The 17,980-nt window shown below is 34.8% G+C and overlaps 1 protein-coding gene across 1 annotated transcript in view; it reads left to right on the top strand.

Annotated features, from left to right (window-relative positions):
* Positions 1–17,980, top strand: part of COL24A1 (collagen type XXIV alpha 1 chain) — a 392,112-nt gene that overhangs the window by 3,027 nt on the left and 371,105 nt on the right. Inside the window, exon 2 of the mRNA XM_025390892.1 lies at positions 7,423–7,487. Coding sequence (XP_025246677.1) covers positions 7,423–7,487 — 65 coding nt within the window. The remainder of the gene's footprint in view (positions 1–7,422; positions 7,488–17,980) is intronic.

Raw genomic sequence — 17,980 nt, 5'->3', positions numbered from 1 at the left:
GGCTAACATGGTGAAACCCCGTCTCTACTAAAAATACAAAAAACTAGCCGGGCGTGGTGGCGGGCGCCTGTAGTCCCAGCTACTCGGAGGCTGAGGCAGGAGAATGGCGTGAACCTGGGAGGCGGAGCTTGCAGTGAGCCGAGATCGCGCCACTGCACTCCAGCCTGGGCGACAGAGCAAGACTCCGTCTCAAAAAAAAAAAAAAAAAAAAAAAAAAAAAAAAAAAAAAAACCTTGAGTCTCTGATGAAATCCCTGAGTTTTATTTTCCTTTTGTGGTGATGTTTTGTAACAGAGGGAGCGCTTTTTAAAATCACAGTTCTGATTAGTCACCGAAAAACATTTCCAGTTTAAAACTGGATCTTTACAGACACTTTCTTTCATGGGGTCTTTTCTATGGGTTGCCTAATGTGAATTTGTAGAATTAAAAAAAGGAAATGAAATCTCAAAGTCAGCTTTAGATACCTCAATTTGACATATCATCAGAAGGTCTCCCAGGCAGGCTATTATGGTAATTAAAGACTTTTATAACCAAAAAGAATTTTTGGAATATAAAGATCTATTTCCTAGATGGCATGAAATTCTATTTTTTAAAGTTGCTTATCTTTGTGTTCAAATAAATTTTTAAAATAAACTGATGACTCAGGGAGAGGAAATGTAATTTATGGAAAGTACTTTTGAGTGTCATTTAGACATTCTGCTTGGTAATTTGTGAACTGCAGAATAAAAGTAAATTTTACTATGGGAATTAGAATAGCTGTGCTAGTTTCCTTGCCATGCCTTCCAACTATGACTTATTTTAGAATTTGTAAGTCTAAGTGAGAACTAAAGACAATTTTATTTTCATTCTCATAAAAGGCTAACATTATTCTGTCATTCATTTATTCATCATTCATTAACATATTTATTCAACACATGTTTACTGAGCTCCAATTATGTGCCCAGTGTGGTTCTAGGCAGTAGAGATACAATGATGGAGTATGACAGATCCACAATTGCTGCCCTCCCAATGTGTCCAGTCTAATAGAGGAAATAGTAAATGAAACAACCAAGTATAACGAAATGAGAGGAGGATATATACATGTGGGGAACCTAGCAGTCTTGGATGGGTGGGTAGGGGAGAAAAGGATAATACCGGAAGGAAAAGGCAACCAAAGGAAATGAAATCTAGACTGAGACCTTAGTGAAAAGAACATGAAATTTTCCAGACAGAAGGAACAATAAAAGGCTCACAAATGAGACAGCACAGTGCATTTGAGGACCTGAAAGAAATGAAGTTGGTTGGAGTACACATTCTAGGGAAGAAGTGACTGGAGCTAGTGCTGGAGAGATAAACAGAGACCAAATTCTGAAAGGCCTTTAAACCATGTTTAATAACTAGAGGTTAGGGAGACTTGACTTTTCTTGATTTTGGGATTGGAGTATAGGTAGAAGATACCAGAGAATTTATGTATTTGTTGAAATGCAAGACCACCTGATAGTTTCACTGGAAGATTATCTGATTTATTAGTTCATTTGAAAGTCTTTATCTAACACTAGTATGTGCCAGGAACTTTACTAAGCTAGGCAGTAGTTTAACACTCTCTGTGATATTACTAGGACACTCTAGTTTTAGCTGTATTTTTCTTCCCTCCTACTGACTGGACTCTAGACACTTTGGCTATATGAAGTTCTTAAGCTTTTATCTCCCTTGCACTGCATGGATTGCTTGAATTCTTGGAATTTAATGAAAAGCTCTACAGGTTGAGTACTGCTCATCTGAAATGCTTGAGACCAGAAGTGTTTTGAATTTTGAATTTTTTCAGATTTGGAATATTTGCATATATATATATAAAATGAGATCTTGGGGATGGGACTGAAGTCAAAACATGAAATTCACTTACGTTTCATGTACAGCTTATACACATAGACTGAAGTTAATTTTATAAAATATTTTTAGTAATATTTTGCATGAAATGAAGTTTTGACTGTGACCCATAAAGTCAGGTATAAAATCATTCCAGTATGGCATCATTTCAGCCCTCAAAACTTTTCAGATTTTGGAGCAGTTAGGACTTTGGATTTTCAGAGTGGGGGTGCTCAACCTGTAGTACACCTCACACTGGTTTAGCTATACAACTACCACCTGAGTTGAATTAATAGTTGGAAAAATTCTTTGTAAGTAAGTTAGTGACAGTACTACTTTGCTCCCTGAATCATTCAACTTTATGTTCACTGCTGTGATTGAAAACTCTTTTTTATTTTTCAGTTATTTTGAGAACAAAGAACAGAAATTTTACTATTTCTGGATCTTAGTAGCTAGTAAAGAGCAAAATCTGTAAAGCTGTCATGACTTAGAGAAGTTTTGGGCATGTAAATGTAGGGTGGTGGAGATTGTTGAAGTTATTAATGTATATCACGTGTGTGTGTTTTTCAGATTTGTTCACCATTTTCAATTGGTTTAAAAGAAGGCCACCAACTCATAAAAAGTTGCCTATTTACAAGATTTCAGAAGTCCTTCCCACTATTATAAATTGAATCTATGTAGGAATGAGCATCAGTAGCCTGAAGACATATGTTATAATACCTAAGAGTCTCATGGGTACCCTAAACAAAAAAGATTCCTCAGATTACCCTAAAGCAACTTGGATCCTTTGAACAAAGAGGAAGTTGAATAACTCTAAGAATCATTTAGGAATGATGCCTGGGATGAATATTAGTCATTTACATGTTCTGAGTATGGTCTTTGGATGTATATTTTCTGTCTTCTCCTCTTTAGGCCTTTACCCTTACATGTCTGGTTATGTTTGGACTGTGGCTGGTGTCAAACTGAAAATGTGACTAGCAGCCAGACTCATGCAGAGTGTTTCTTCTTTTGTTAGATATCAATATCATGGGTTATATTTTTTGAGCCTTTATTAAGTGTTTGTTACCATATTGTTGACTTCTTTTGGATATGGTCTGATTTTGTTAAATGTCTGAGTAACTATGACTCTATAACTTTGTATTAGTGACACATGGTCCACATATACAAACCAGTGAATGCAAACAAACATGCTTTGAATATTTGAAAAACGTTCATGTTTAATATACCAACTAGACTATTTGTGGGAGTAAACTAAATATATGAATGAATTAACAACTTAGTAGACTATTTTAGGTTACTTAAATAGTATTGGACCAAAACCATAGGAAGACCTTTACAGTTTTGTGGTTAAACAACAAACCTTTTATATATATGTATGTGTACACACACACACACACACACACATATATATATATATAACATTTTGCTAAGTAATTTGTTTTTTGTCTTTTAATGCCAGTATACTAATATGATCCCATCATACACACAAATTACAGGATTTTACATTTGGAATGTAAAACATAAAAACATAAAATTTGTATTATGTCATCACATAATAGATGAGTCAGCTAAGACCCAGAAGAGGACAAAGAACAGCTGCTTCCCTAGAGGACTCTACCATCTACTGCTAATGTGGCAACTTGATAAGTTTTATTTGTTTAGGAAATGTATAGTAAATGTAATATCATAAGGAGAAAAATCCAAAGAAACAAACAAACCTAGTCCATTAGACATTTCCCAAGAATCTTGGATTCATTAAATATCCATTTTACACAATGATGAAGTTTGGCTCTTTATCAAATTGACTATGTCAATGAAGCTTCATCCTTACTCTGTGTACCCACTTCAAAGACAAGAAAGCTAAAATGAAAAATAGGAAAAAAAAAAAAAAAAAAGAAGAAGACGACTTCCATATATGCTACCATAGCAGATTTAAAAAATTCTATTTACCTTCTCTCTCTTTGGATATCTAACTAAAATTGCCTGTGTTTTATTTTATTTTTTCCAAGTATTAAAAGAATCAAGTCCATAAGGAAAAAGCGAAGTCCTCAGTCATTTGGAGATAATACTTTTGATCATTTCCTTTCAAAAAATATTTACTGTCAGTTTCATGTAACACGTGGGTACACTAGAGATAAAGATGAAGACCTGCTGCTTGCTCAGATATTTACTTTCATAAAAGGTAGGACTTATAGGGGTATAATAAAGTCACAATTAATGTATCAAAAGTACAGAGATGGGGGAAAGACTCATTCTCCTTTAGAGATGATGGGAAACTTCATGGAGCAAGTATTGATTTAATTAGACTTTGGGTATACTTAAGAATAATAGGTGGAGACTGGGAGGGCATTTCAGACATATACAAGCTCTTCCCAGCAAATGGAGAATAACTTGGTATGACTGGAACTTTGGAGATATCAGGGGTAGTGGGATCCATACTGCTGAAAAAGGAAATTGAAGCTGAATAATAAGGGCCTTGAATGCCTTGTAAGAAACTTTTCCTGTTCTTTTTCAGTTGGCTATTAGTTTTGGTTGTAACTAAACAAAGAGAAAGAGAATCTATTTCCATCATTGATCTCTACCACTCAATTAGTCATCAGCTTTCATACATAGGTACATTTACGTAAGGTATGGCTCAACTGATTTGTCATAATCCCCTAGGATCACCTGTCTAAAGAAAGATGTTTGATGTACTCAGGTTTTCCTGCCTCACACCAGGAATGAACTTGTTAACATGTTTATTTCCATTTTTCTCCACTGAGGTCACTGGGGAAGTTGATGAGTTTGTTGAATTGCTAAATGAGCAGTGCTGGCTGTTGTAATCGTCATTAGTTATTTTTAAGGGAAAAGTGCCTGTTGGGTTGTTTCTATGCATCTGAGTGAGCCTGATTACCTTGGGCAGGTGAGACATGCCTCCATTCACATTCGACTTTCTACTTAAGACAGCATAATTCAGATGCGCCATCCTTCATTGACTGTAATCCTAAGTAAGCAGTTTCTTAATCTCACTGATATGTATCCTGCCAGTTATATGTTTAAATATAAGTTCAAAAGGTAAATAGCCTCCTTACTCAAGCTCTAAATCACATTAGGATACATCCTGGAGAGCCCACACATCATTTTAATCTTGCACAATGGTCCTCAACCTTGTTTGCACATTAGAAACACTGGAAAATGTTTAAAATGCCTGTGCTATGGACACATTAAAATCAGAATCTCTGTGGAGCAGGGAGAGAAAGATCCAATTATTAGTAGTTTTTAAAACTCCCCAGGTAGGCCAGGCACGGTGGCTCATGCCTGTAATTCCAGCACTTTGGGAGGCCGAAGTGGGCAGATCACCTGAGGTCAGGAGTTCGAGACCAGCCTGGCCAACATGGTGAAACTCTGTCTCTACTAAAATTACAAAAATTGGCTGGGTGTGGTGGCAGGTGCCTGTAATTCCAGCTACTCAGAAGGCTGAGACAGGAGAATTGCTTGAACCTGGGAAGCAGAGGTTGCAGTGAGCCGAGATCGTACCACTGTACTCCAGCCTGGGTAACAAAGAGTGAAACTCTCTCTCAAGAAAACAAAAACAAAAACAAGACAAAACTCCTCAGGTAATTCCAGTGTGCAGCCAAGGGGTAAAAAGATCCAAACAGGCAGACTTTATATCATCTCTTGAGGGTCATTTATTTTAGAGTGGTGGTCCTCAGAATGTAGTCCCAGATCAGTAGCATCAGCACATGCAGGAAGTTGTTATAAATGCACATTCTTGAGCCCCACCCCAGACATACTTAATTAGAAATTCTGGGGGTGAGGCCCAGCGATTGTTCACAAGTCCTTCATGTGATTCTGATCACACTAAAGTTTGAAAACCACTGACCTAGTGCAGTAGAAAAGGATTTTTAAAGGGCCAAATAAAAATTTAAGGGTCATGTCATGTTATAAAATTAGATATATATGATTTAAGCAAAAGTAAAATCTATTTAGATATATTTTAATAACATTGTAAATGTAAACACAGTGAATGTTCTAAATAGTTTTGTCTCAGAGTTTGGTACACATACAATCTGCATTAGAATCACCTACTTAAAATGTATGCATCCTGGATATCCATCGCAAATTTTTGAATCATAATCTCTGTGTTGGGGCCCAAAATCTGCATTTTTTACAAGTTGCTCAGGTGAGTTTAACATTTGGGAACCATCCATCTAAATGAATAATGTCATATATAAGAATGTTTCATAGGCCTCATTGCAATATATGGTTTAGTTATTTATCCATATCAGCTGAAATTTCTGCAATGATTCAGTTGATTTGTTTGTAGAGTTAGTGACAGTTGTTAAGTATTCTATCAAAACTTTGTCTTATAACAGCTGTGCTATGGACTAAGTATGGCCATAGAATGTTCAATTTTAGAATTACTAACAAAGGATAAATACCATTTTAATACAAATGAGATTTGTGTTCCATTATAAATAGTCTGATTTTATATTTGCTGGCTTAAACTTTGTAAAAAGATCATCTTTCTTACATTAAGATGCTCCTTATACTAGTTGGTAAAGGTAAAAACATCTTATTAGTAATAAATAGAAAATGTACCAATTACTACTAGCACATCAGGAATGTAATAAAAAGGAATTAATGGTTTATAGACAGCTCTATAATCACTCCTTGCAGAACTGCATTTTACAAATACATCATTTGAACAGTCCCTGGGTTAGAATCAAAAACAGAATCAGGGTCTATATTAGCAAAATTAGGTAATGAAGTATTGTTTTCAGCATGCTTATCATATCTCTTCAAAATTATTTCTCTAATTTTCATTTTGGAGGTAGATACAGCCAATTATGAAGAATGTTCAGCAAAATTTGTTAAAAGTTTGGTTATACTAACAATGTCACAAAATATTTTTGCTTAGAAACCTCATCAATACAAATGGACATTTTAATTTGTAGTGATTGGGTACTGTGCTTATAGCTACTACTAATCAAAATGCTCAGTGTTGACATCTACAGGTCATTGCTATTTTCAAAACCAAAGAATCATGAATCTAGTACCAGTAATTTAAGTATGATATTCAAATGACTTTCACATATAACCATTAATTTAAACAAATAAATAGCTGGTTCCCTCAATTTATAATCACTATAGTTAAGCAACTATAATTTGCATTATTTTTGTGGAAAATTCTATTACTTTGTATGAAATTGCATACATGGTAATTTAACATAATATATGATAATAATACTACCTACACTAGTTCATAATTATCGAATGTTTCCCATGTGCCAGGTACTGTTTCCTGTGCTTTACGTGAACTTTTTAAGTTAATCTTCAGAAAATCTTATGAGATAGGTTTAACAGATAAAGCAACTAAGGCACAGAATGGTTAAAAAGTGTGCCCAAGTCGCACAGTAAGTGGCAAAACTGGAATTTCCCTTCAGAGCCTTTGGTCTTAACCACTATGAATATTAAAATACCATGCTATTTAAAATAAACGCTTAATTCTTAATCTTGCATAGACTTTGTTTTGGATTTTATAAGACTGTAAATGTCCAACTAGTAAGTTTTTCCCTAATTTTTTTTCTTTTCCTAGGAAACCACTTCTTCATTTTATTGTGCTATGTGTGGCTGGGGTTGTTGTTCATGCACAAGAACAAGGTAAGAAAATTACCTTTTAATTTATTTGCTTACTTAAAAATTCTACTTCCAGACAGCAAAAGTACATAACTTTTAACTCATCATAGCCTTATATTCAACATTAAACAATAACAAAAATTCCACCCAGTACCATGAGAATGTACGGTTAAAAAAACCAATTTTTGGGGGAAATATAACCTTTAAGAAATTACTCATATCTTCTGTCTGTGAAATTGCTTACATTTTTAAGCAAACTCTATAAAAGAGAAGTTTTGTACAATAAAAAGGCTTTGCTTGTGACTTCATTTTAAGTGGGAGTTCTTGGGGGTGGCAAACTGTGACTGCATTACCTTTGCACTTCTTGATACAACAAAAGCATATAATAAATGTTCCATCTAGATTTGCATCATTAAGAAACAAAATGGAATTTGCATAGTAGTAGGCTTAGGATTCTATTTAATTCAAATGGGGAGGTTTAGAAAATAAACCTAAACCTGTTTTGTTTGTGCCTGCTAGTTAATTATTCTGGTAGTATGATGATAGAGTTTCAGGAGTATGTATATCCTAATTCATTCATTTAAACATGATTGAAGCATCTTGTATTTCCTGTGTAATATCCTATTGCCAATGATTGAAAATGTAAATAAGATAATGTCTCTAGCACCAAAGTGAAAAAAATGCCTTTGTCAAAGGTGAAAAACATACTAAAGTCAAAGAGAAAAATCCTAGAACTGTGCTGGAGAAAGTAAGAAAAATACAAGTAAACAAATTAGAATGAAATATGTGCAAGGTAGAGAGAAGCCAAAAAGGCAGAGTTGTATTCTGGTTGACCAAATTGACAAGTAGATACAGAAAAATATTCTTCCAACTATTACATAGATGAATTAAAATATTTCTTAGGAGACATTTTCTAAATCTCTTTTATGGGAAATGATTAAATTAAGCCACATGTCACATGTAACTTCATGAAAAACTATTACTGACCAAGGCATTTAGGTTACTTCATTTTGCTTGAAGTAGTCATGAAGAGGAGAAAAACTCTCTCTTTTAATTTATTGGTATTATCACTGTTACTGTTTCTGAGAACTTACTATGAACTACTAGTCACTGTGTTAGTAGAATATACATTTTCTTCAACACTGCCTCATCGCAGGGTTTTGTAATTATGGCCATGATAGGACAGCTGAAACTAAGATTAAGGAGAATAGGTAACCACCTCCAAGTAACAGCCTAATGAATGGTAGAACCAAGATTTGAGCTCCTATTTTGACCGCAAAGTCTACAAATTCCTTAAAATTGAGACTCCTAGAGCCACAGAGAAGATAAGGAAGAGAAGAATACAATTATTAATTAAATGTATATTTTGTATCATGTCCTTTGCTGGTACTTTACATATATTATTCTAATCACCATAATGAACCTACATAGTACGTGTTATAGATGAAGAAACTGAGACTCAAAGAAGTGGTTCACCTATAGCTTAGATTTGAATCTAGGTCTGTCCATCTCTGAAGACAAAACTCTTTCTCTTAAACATCCTCTAGCTTCACATTTGCCAGCCACTGGCATTACAAGTTTAATAATTTACCAAATATATTATTATCAAAATATTAGAAACCCATGCAAAGAAAGATACAGGGAAAATTAAATATTTATGAATAGATTTTTAAAAAATCTAGAACCAACAAAAGTAGCAAATGAAAGAAACAATATACTTCTTTCACTCTTAATATCTCATTTACGGAATGTAAAATATGTTCTTTTATTTCAGGGCAAGCATCATAATTTTTAGTCTTATAGACCTAAAATTTTATTGCCAGTTCTTAACAAAAAGAAAAGTCATTTAGAAAACCTCTCAGACTTTAGAAAATTGAATATTTTTGAGCACAGGAAAGAAATGGAAATAGTATACTATCAGAAACTTAGAAACACTTTTTTCCTAAAAGAAATTTTGTGATTAAATTGGCATGATGCAATTTGTAACACCTAATCAGGAGATTGGAAAACCATTATCAGAAAAATTGTGTTTTTATATGATCACAGATGTTATTTATATTCATATTGCTGAATATGTTTGAGTGAGAGATATTCTAAGTTAGACTTATCAGAAATAAATATTTGTGTGCTTATGAGATTTTTCAAAACTTAAAACAGTATATCAAAGAATTACAAGTACTGTACAAAGTTTAAAGGCCAAATTGTATGACAAAACATATAGCAAAAAGTAGTGTCCCTTCCCCTTACCTACTCCTGCTATTCTCTGCCCAAACTCTTTTAGCACCTTCTTTTGGTTTTAACATCTATATTTAATACTATAATGTTTAAATATTATATTGACTTCCTATTATTAATGATGAGGATTTAACATTTCTATACTATTTTCTGTGTCTTCTTTTCCTCCTTCTATTCTCTCAATATAGTTTTATCCAATTTTTGGTTAAATTAATATTCACAATGCAGCTTATTATGACCATGTGCATATTTTTTTAATCACTGAGCCATGTACGTTTATATTTTTTTCTTGTAAATATTACAAGATTGCCTCCTTTTCTGTTTGCCTTATGTTCTATGTCACTATCACTAAATCTCAGATATTTTGAAATATATTTTCCCCAAAAACACACAAAATACTCCAGAAATTTGATTTTTTTCTGAGAGATATTCCTTCTACATGCTAAAATTCTGCTCTGCTGTGGACCAGTAGTTCTCTAAGCTTCCAGTAGAGCTGATATCTGTGTTAGATGGAGTTCTTGGAACTCTTATTTCATTTTTCATAGTCTATTTCCTTATTTGGGTGCAGCATATCCTCCAGTTGCATCCTGAGAATATGCACTTGGGTGGTGCATTTTTTAGAACATTCCATTTCTGAGAACGTGTTTATTCTCAGTCTTATACTTAGAGGTAGTTCAGGTGAGTATAAAATTTTAGGCTGTAAATATTATTCCCTCAGAATTTGAAAGATTTTCATCTTTTGCCTTTTTTATCTGGCTTGCAGACTTTTAAAATATGATGTTATATTAATTCTTGATCCTTTATATATGACCTTTTAATTTCCCTTTTAATCCCTTAAGATCATCTATTTATCTTTGATGTTTTGGAATGTTACAATAATCTTTCTTGATACAGGTCTTTTTACAACTCATTGTGCTAGGCACTTAGTAGGCCTTTTCAGGGTGGAAGCATCCTTAATTTTCTGGGAATTTTCCTGTATTATGTTTTTCTTACTGATATATATATTTCCTCTTTCTTCAATATCTTTTAAATATTAAATCTTCAGTGTTGGGCTCTTTATTTTCTTATTTTTAGATCCTATTTTCCGTCTTTGTTTTATGTACTACTTTATATGAGATTTTTCATCACTTACTATTCCAAACATTTTAATTTCTTATTTCTTCTGTGTTTAAATTTTTAAGAGTTTTTTTTCCGCTGAGACTAGTCCTTTTTTTTTTTTTAAGCATCCTGTTCTTATTTCTTTGATGCAATGTCTACTCTTATCGCTGTAAGAATAAGAATGATGATTTTTTCAACTTTTCTTCTGCTCTCTGCATTGTCTTTGTTCTAGATTTTTGTATTGGTCTGCCTTTTATGTTGGAGAAGTTATTTATAAGGATGCAGCATTTCTGTTATCATTTAAAAGTAAGACACTGGCCAGGTACGGGGCTCCTGCCTGTAACCCCAGCACTTTGGGAGGCTGAGGTGGGCACATTATCTGAGGTCAGGAGTTTGAGACCAACCTGGCCAACATGGCGAAACCCCATCTCTACTAAAAAATACAAAAAAAAATTAGCTGGATGTGGTGATATAAGCCTGTAATCCCAGGTACTTAGGAGGCTAAGGCAGAAGAATTACTTGAGCCCAGGAGACGGAGGTTGCAGGGCACTGAGTTCGTGCCAGTGCACTCCAGCCTGGCTGACAGAGTGAGACTCTGTCTCAAAAAAATTTAAAAAAAGAAGAAGAAAAAGAAAAAAAAGTAAGACACTAAAAATATGCTTAACAACTGTTTGCATGGGTAGGCTAGTTAACTGAGATGTTTCACATAGAGGATGACTAAGTAGAAATCTGTCTGACTATTTTGTTAGGCTACACATGTCTGAGGCTGCAGAACTTCTCTAGAGAAGAATCCTCCAATATCTTACTTGTAGAATATAATCCTAGTTCCCACTGTTATTAGAGTTAAGTGATATAAAGAGGTTCTTGGGTTGGTGCGGGGAGGATTGTCTCACAATTTTGTATGTCAATTTTAGCCAAATTCTTTCTCGATATGGTGCTTCCCTTCCATTTTCCTGTATGATTGATTCAATGTTTCTATGTCATTAACCTTTGGTCTCCTTCAGTCCGGAAGCTTCTTATACAAACTTTCAATCCTCCACCCTCACATATCCCCAACCCCCAGTTTGAAGTCTCATTGCTGAATTCATTGATTTGGTACCTTCAATTCTTGAGCCTTTTCAGGATTTTGCAACATGAATCAGCCTGCCTGTCATTAGCATTTGCCTCTGTAAGCCCTTAGGTTCAGTTTTTTTCAGTTCTGGTAATTTCTTCATGTGCTTTTCATTTTCCAAAAATTTGTTGATATATTTTGTCTGCTGTTGTTTCTTCTACTCATTAACTTTGTCCCTGTAGTTTTAAACCACATTTCCTTATTCTTGTTTGAGTAAGATTTTAAGAATGAGAAGAAATAAGCATCTATGTGATTTGTCATGGTTTCAGTAAATTCCCTTAAATTTTAACACAGCTAAGAAAAAACATTTTGAGTACCTTATTAATAGATGTAAATTGTAAGTTTTTTTGGTCCAAGTTTTAGGTGTAATCTAATGAATAAATGATTCTATCTCAAGAAAAATTCATTTTGTAAGCCTGAGTTTTCTGAGGATTTGACAGATATAGATACCTTTTCTTACCTGATATGTGTATTTTCGTTATTACTTTGTCTGTGTTGGTAGGCTGGCTGCCAGTGAGATGCTGGCATAGCTACAACACTTCTCTGCAATGACTTGCACCATGCATAATGTGTAACTAATTCTTAACATGCACATCTTTCTCAGGTTCACGATCCCTAGGTGCGAAAACCACATGTGTAAATATCTCCGTGTAGAATACTCATCTCGAGGAAGAATTTCCCATAGAAATTAATCTGAAATGTGTTTATTGTTAACAGAAGCAGTTCATTGTAGCTGCAGTAACTTCAAGTCCTTTCTGCACAAACACTTGTATGGGCACTTAGCCGAAACTTTTATACATAGCTTAGAGCTTCATTTCTCATTTTATAAATAAACTTGAATTTATCTCTTTATACAGAATAGACGTGCTATTTAAACTAAGAATAGTTTTAAGAAACAATTGCCACCTTTAACATAGCCAGTGTGATGATGGTATTTAAGCACAGGTGTTCCAGAGCCAGCATCTTGGAGGTCTAGTCCAGCTTCAACCATTTATTATCTAACTGACCTTGAGCAAGTTTCTTAAATACTCTGAGCCTCTTTTTTAACAATGCTAAAGTGAAGAAAATAATAATACTTACTACACAAGGCTGTTGTGTGGATAAAACAACACATGTAAAGTGTTTAGCTTTGTGCCTGTTACATAACGATACAATAACTTTGAGTAGAAGAAGGGGAAAACTCCAGATCCTTTTTTTCCCCATATCCTCATAATATTTGAAAAAATAAAATAAAGCGGTTTATTTTAAACAATTTCCTTTAGTTCCTTAACTCAGTGAACTGGAGCTGGGAAGCTGTGTTTGAGTCTTGATTCTGACATTGACTATTTAGCTGAGACTATAAAAAATAATACAAAGTGGATATTGGGCAATTGTCTAGTTAGTTTGTTTAGTTTACTAGTTTAGTCAGTTTGAGTAAATTGGCAAGAAAAAGAAAAGTATGTTGATGCCTGTATAATCGTTCTCATTTGCAAATTTGGTGACTTTATTTTAAACAATCATATTTGTTCTTTCCTACAAACTGGAAAGAATATAGCTTTGGGGACTTAACTGATCAAGACATGAAAATTTAAAACAGTGAGAATTCATTAAATTTAAGTGCTATGTTATATTAATTCAGTGATTTAATAGTTAAGAGTTAGCTCTGTAACTTGTTATAATTTATAAAGTGATACATTACTCCTTTTTATCTAAAAATTGATAACTTTCTTTTAAGTATTTTAAACTACCAATTACTAAGAAATGTAAAAATCTCCCCATTTTGAGGGAGTAAACATAATTATACAATTCTTCTTCTTCCAATTATTTGTGATAGAGTATCGCTGAATATTCACACATATAATGGTTCGTTGGTTCTCTGTACTTGTAAAACGAGTATAACCATTGGATCTCCCATATCTATTTCTTTAGGCATATACTATATTCCCCACACAGAGTCAATTGATACAGTCACTGAGTTTAGAGTCAAAGACTTGGTTATGAGTCATAGTTTTATCCTCTACTAAGACTTAATTTCTCCTTTCTCCCTCCCTCTTTCTCCATCCCTCTTTCTCAATCTACTTCTTCTCTCTCCTCCCTCTCCCTCCCCCTTTCTCCTTCTCCCTCATCTTTCTTTTATTCTAACTTGCGATAACAATATCAGTGCTGCTTACTCTACAAGTTTCAAATGAAAGACCATAAAGTTTGGGCTGTCTGTGTCTACATAGTATGTAAGCTTAGAAGACTGATTTCATTAGCATACTAAGAGAGGATCTATTTCTCATTAGTGTTTAACGAAACAACAAACGAAAATTGTGCTGATGCCTTAAAGGGGAGGTAACGTCTTGAACTGAGCCTTGTAGGATGAATAAAGATTGGAATGAAGGGATATACTTAGCAGGACTCTGACAGGATGAGATTAAAAAAAAAAAAAACAGATAAGCTTTGTTATGGCAAGAAATTCAAGGAAGAGTAAATACAGAGAGTGGAGAATGCTGTGAAATGGGCAGATATATCAGTGAAGAAAAAAATGAGTAAGGGGTATGTCTTAATCTGTTCTCATGCTGCTGATAAAGACATACTCAAGACTGGGCAATTTACAAAAGAAAGAGGTTTAATGGACTTACAGTTCCACATGGCTGGGGAGGCCTCACAATTATGGTGGAAGGCCAGGAGAAGCAAGTCACATCTTACCTCAATGGCAGCAGGCAAAGAGACAGCTTGTGCAGGGAAACTCCCCCTTATAAAACCATTAGATCTAGTGAAACCCATTCACTATTGCAAGGAAAACATGGGAAAGACCTGCTCCCATTATTCAGTCACCTCCCACCAGGTCCCCCCCCACAACATGTGGGAATTCAGGATGAGATTTGGGTGAGGACACAGCCAAACCATATCGGGCTAGTATAAAGTTAGAGAGCTGTCCCCAAGACCACCCTTACTTCTGACACTAGCTTGAGATTTGGGTGAGGACACAGCCAAACCATATCGGGCTAGTATAAAGTTAGAGAGCTGTCCCCAAGACCACCCTTACTTCTGACACTAGCTTCAAGTTAAGGGGTCCCCAAGACTACTCTGAGCCTCCGTGATACTTTAGAAGGACTCACAGAACTTACCAAATTTGTTATACTCAGAGAATTCACTGAAGCGTTATATTCACAGTTAAGAATACAGATTAAAATCAGTACAAGGACACAGATTAAAATCAATATATTCACAGCTAAGGATACAGATTAAAATCAATACCTGGGTTTAGAGCATCCCAACAAGAAAGAACAGTAAGTACAAATGCCATGAGTTTAAAATTAGTTGGGTGGGTTTCAGAATGAAGGAAAATACTAGTTTGGCTGGAGCAAAGTTAGGTAAGATAAAATGATAGGAGATGTGATCAGAGAGATAACAAGAGAATAAATGGCATAGGTGTCTTATACCTTGGAAAGCCATTGAAGGATTTTGGTCAGAAGACTGGCATAATCTACTTTACAATATGAAAAGATTATTCTGCTTGCTTGTGTGGTTGTGAGACTCTTCACTGAGAGAAGCACTCAAGTAAGTAAAATGAGGTTTGGGGAAAATACATTGAAGTGGAAATGCTTTTGGAACATCTGATTTCTATTGGATAAATTCAATAGACAATTGGATATGCAAGCCTAGAAGAGAGGTTTGTGAGTCAGCATATGTGGTTGTTGTAGCCATGGTTTGGATGAAGTCATTAGGCTTGGTATTTACAGCAAAAAGAACAAGGCGTTGTCTTGGTGACACCACCATTTATTTTACACTTCAGAAGCAAATAAAGGAAGGAGATACTGTCAGTTCTGCTGTTAGGTAACACATACCTTTCCTAAATTTCACCATGATAAGAAATTGGCTTTAGATGACTGCCTGCGTGCAAATTCTGCTTCTGCACTCCCTAACTGGGTAAGCTTGGGCAGATAATTTAACTTTTCTATGACTTACTTTTCCTAACTCTCACATGGAGATAACAACAGTGCCTACTTCATACAGTCGTTGTGTGAATTATGTGACTTAAAATATTAAATTTCTTAGAATAGTGCTTGGTACAAGGAAATTTAGTAAATGCTGCTATAATTCTTACTTTTTAAAAATGTAAAGTACCTAATACAGTGCTGGGTTGATCATTAATATTCTTTAAATGGTAACTGATTTTCCAAGTGACATGAACTGGATTGATTTTTTTATATAGGGCCACTCACAAAACAAGCAATTTACTTCAGACAACTTAGTTATTTCTTGTTAACATTGGTACGAAATACCTAAATTCAACCCCAAATTGTAATTTGGTGATATCTAAGTCCACGTATAAATTAAATGTTAAAGAGTCTGACCTCTGAGTGAAAGCCTTTCTTCTTCTTCTCTCCCCCACCCCCATTTTTTTTGTCTCCAGTTCTCCCCAGCTCCACTCATATGTGCCTTCGACCCTTAAGTGTTCTTCAGTCTCTCTTCTCTTATCATCTTGCTCAAACACATTTGCTAAGTGTATTCATACTCAGGTATGAAAGCTTAAAATTAGGATGACAATTTGATAATTTCACTTCAGGTACCAATTTTGGTGGCTATCTAGAGAGTATTCCTCACTGAGATTTCTGTGGGGTAAAAGTAATACTGCCATGATTAATTAGTGAGATTTGCCAAGGAATATGTGGAGTGGTGTGGGGAATATAATAGCTGAGAGGTCGTGTGGTGGAGCAGTCAAGAGACTTTAAAGCCATATTGATTGGGCTCAAATGCATCTCAACCATTTATCAGCTGTGTGACCTTTACCAAGTTATTTAATCTCTCTGTGCTTCAGAGATTTTTCATTTGTGAAATGGGTGCAGACTTTAAGTATAAACTTGAAACCAAGAGATATTATCTTCCCACTTTTGTTCTTGGATATCATACAGAAAAAAAAAAAATGAATGAAATAATAAACTTAAAAATCACTTTCAGCAAAACTAGGGGACTAATATAATCTGCAAACCCCCAAAACCCCCAAAACCCCCAAAAACCCCCAAAAACCCCTCTGCTCAGAAAAGCAGAGCCCATATGGAATAAGGTCAATAGTGAGACTTCAGAAAGCACCAGCAAAACCAGACTTCCTGAAGGTGAGAAGCACACCCCAAAATATACCTTTAGCACGTGTACACAAGTGCTACAGGGTCTGGGGAAGGCAGAAGCTGCCAAGGGTAAAGTATAATAAAGAAGCACGGATAATAGCTAAAAAGGATCAGTGGGGACAGATCTCAGAAAATGCAAAAATCTGCTAACTGAGATGAAGGATTCATTCTGAAGCATATACCGATATGAGGGCATATGGAGGAAGGAGAATGAAGGGTTGTACATAGAGCTGACTGCAGAAGTCCTCCTGGACTAGATTTGGTTTAGAGAAGAAGGTGGGGCTAGAAGCCATTTGAATGAAACCGGTAGTACCAGAGCAGAGCCTTTGGGTTTTGAGACTTCGAAGTCACAGCCCATCATCTTCTTCTGCCAGCATCTTGCTATAAGTTGCTGGGCTAGGAATTAATGAGTAAAAGGAGTTGGCACAGCACAAGTAGAAATATACAATAAGGAAACATGTAAGGAAAAGCAGCAAAAATGAGAATGTACACACAAAAAATGTTGCTGTTAAACCGACAAATATTCTGACCAAATATGCCCCCCTTATCACCTATACAGAGAAAGATACTAAGGCAGAAATGAAAGAACTCAGGGAAAAGTAAAAGAAGGCAAGATATTAAAACAATATGAATTGTGAGCTTGTAGAAGTCAGTAAAGAAGTAATAGAAAAATTACCTCATAAATCTAGATGAAATTGGAAGGAGCACAAAGGGAAGTTATACTTTCAAGGAAACAGTAGAGAAACATAAGAAAATCAAACAAAAATGAATTTAAAGAACATAATAAAAAGGATTACAGAGAAATGATACATGTAGAAGACAACAATGATTCAACATACTCATAATAGGAATTTTTAAAGAAGAAAACCAAAACTATGAAATAGAACCAATATTCAAGGATACAATTCACTAAAAGTTTGCTGAAGTAAATTAAAAAAAGACTTGAATCTATGAAATGAATGGGCATACTAAGCACCTGA

The sequence above is a fragment of the Theropithecus gelada genome, chromosome 1, assembly GCF_003255815.1.
Source record: "Theropithecus gelada isolate Dixy chromosome 1, Tgel_1.0, whole genome shotgun sequence".
Lineage (NCBI taxonomy): Eukaryota > Metazoa > Chordata > Mammalia > Primates > Cercopithecidae > Theropithecus > Theropithecus gelada.
The sequence above is the reverse complement of the archived record's forward strand: the minus strand, read 5'-3'. Positions and strand labels throughout refer to the sequence as shown.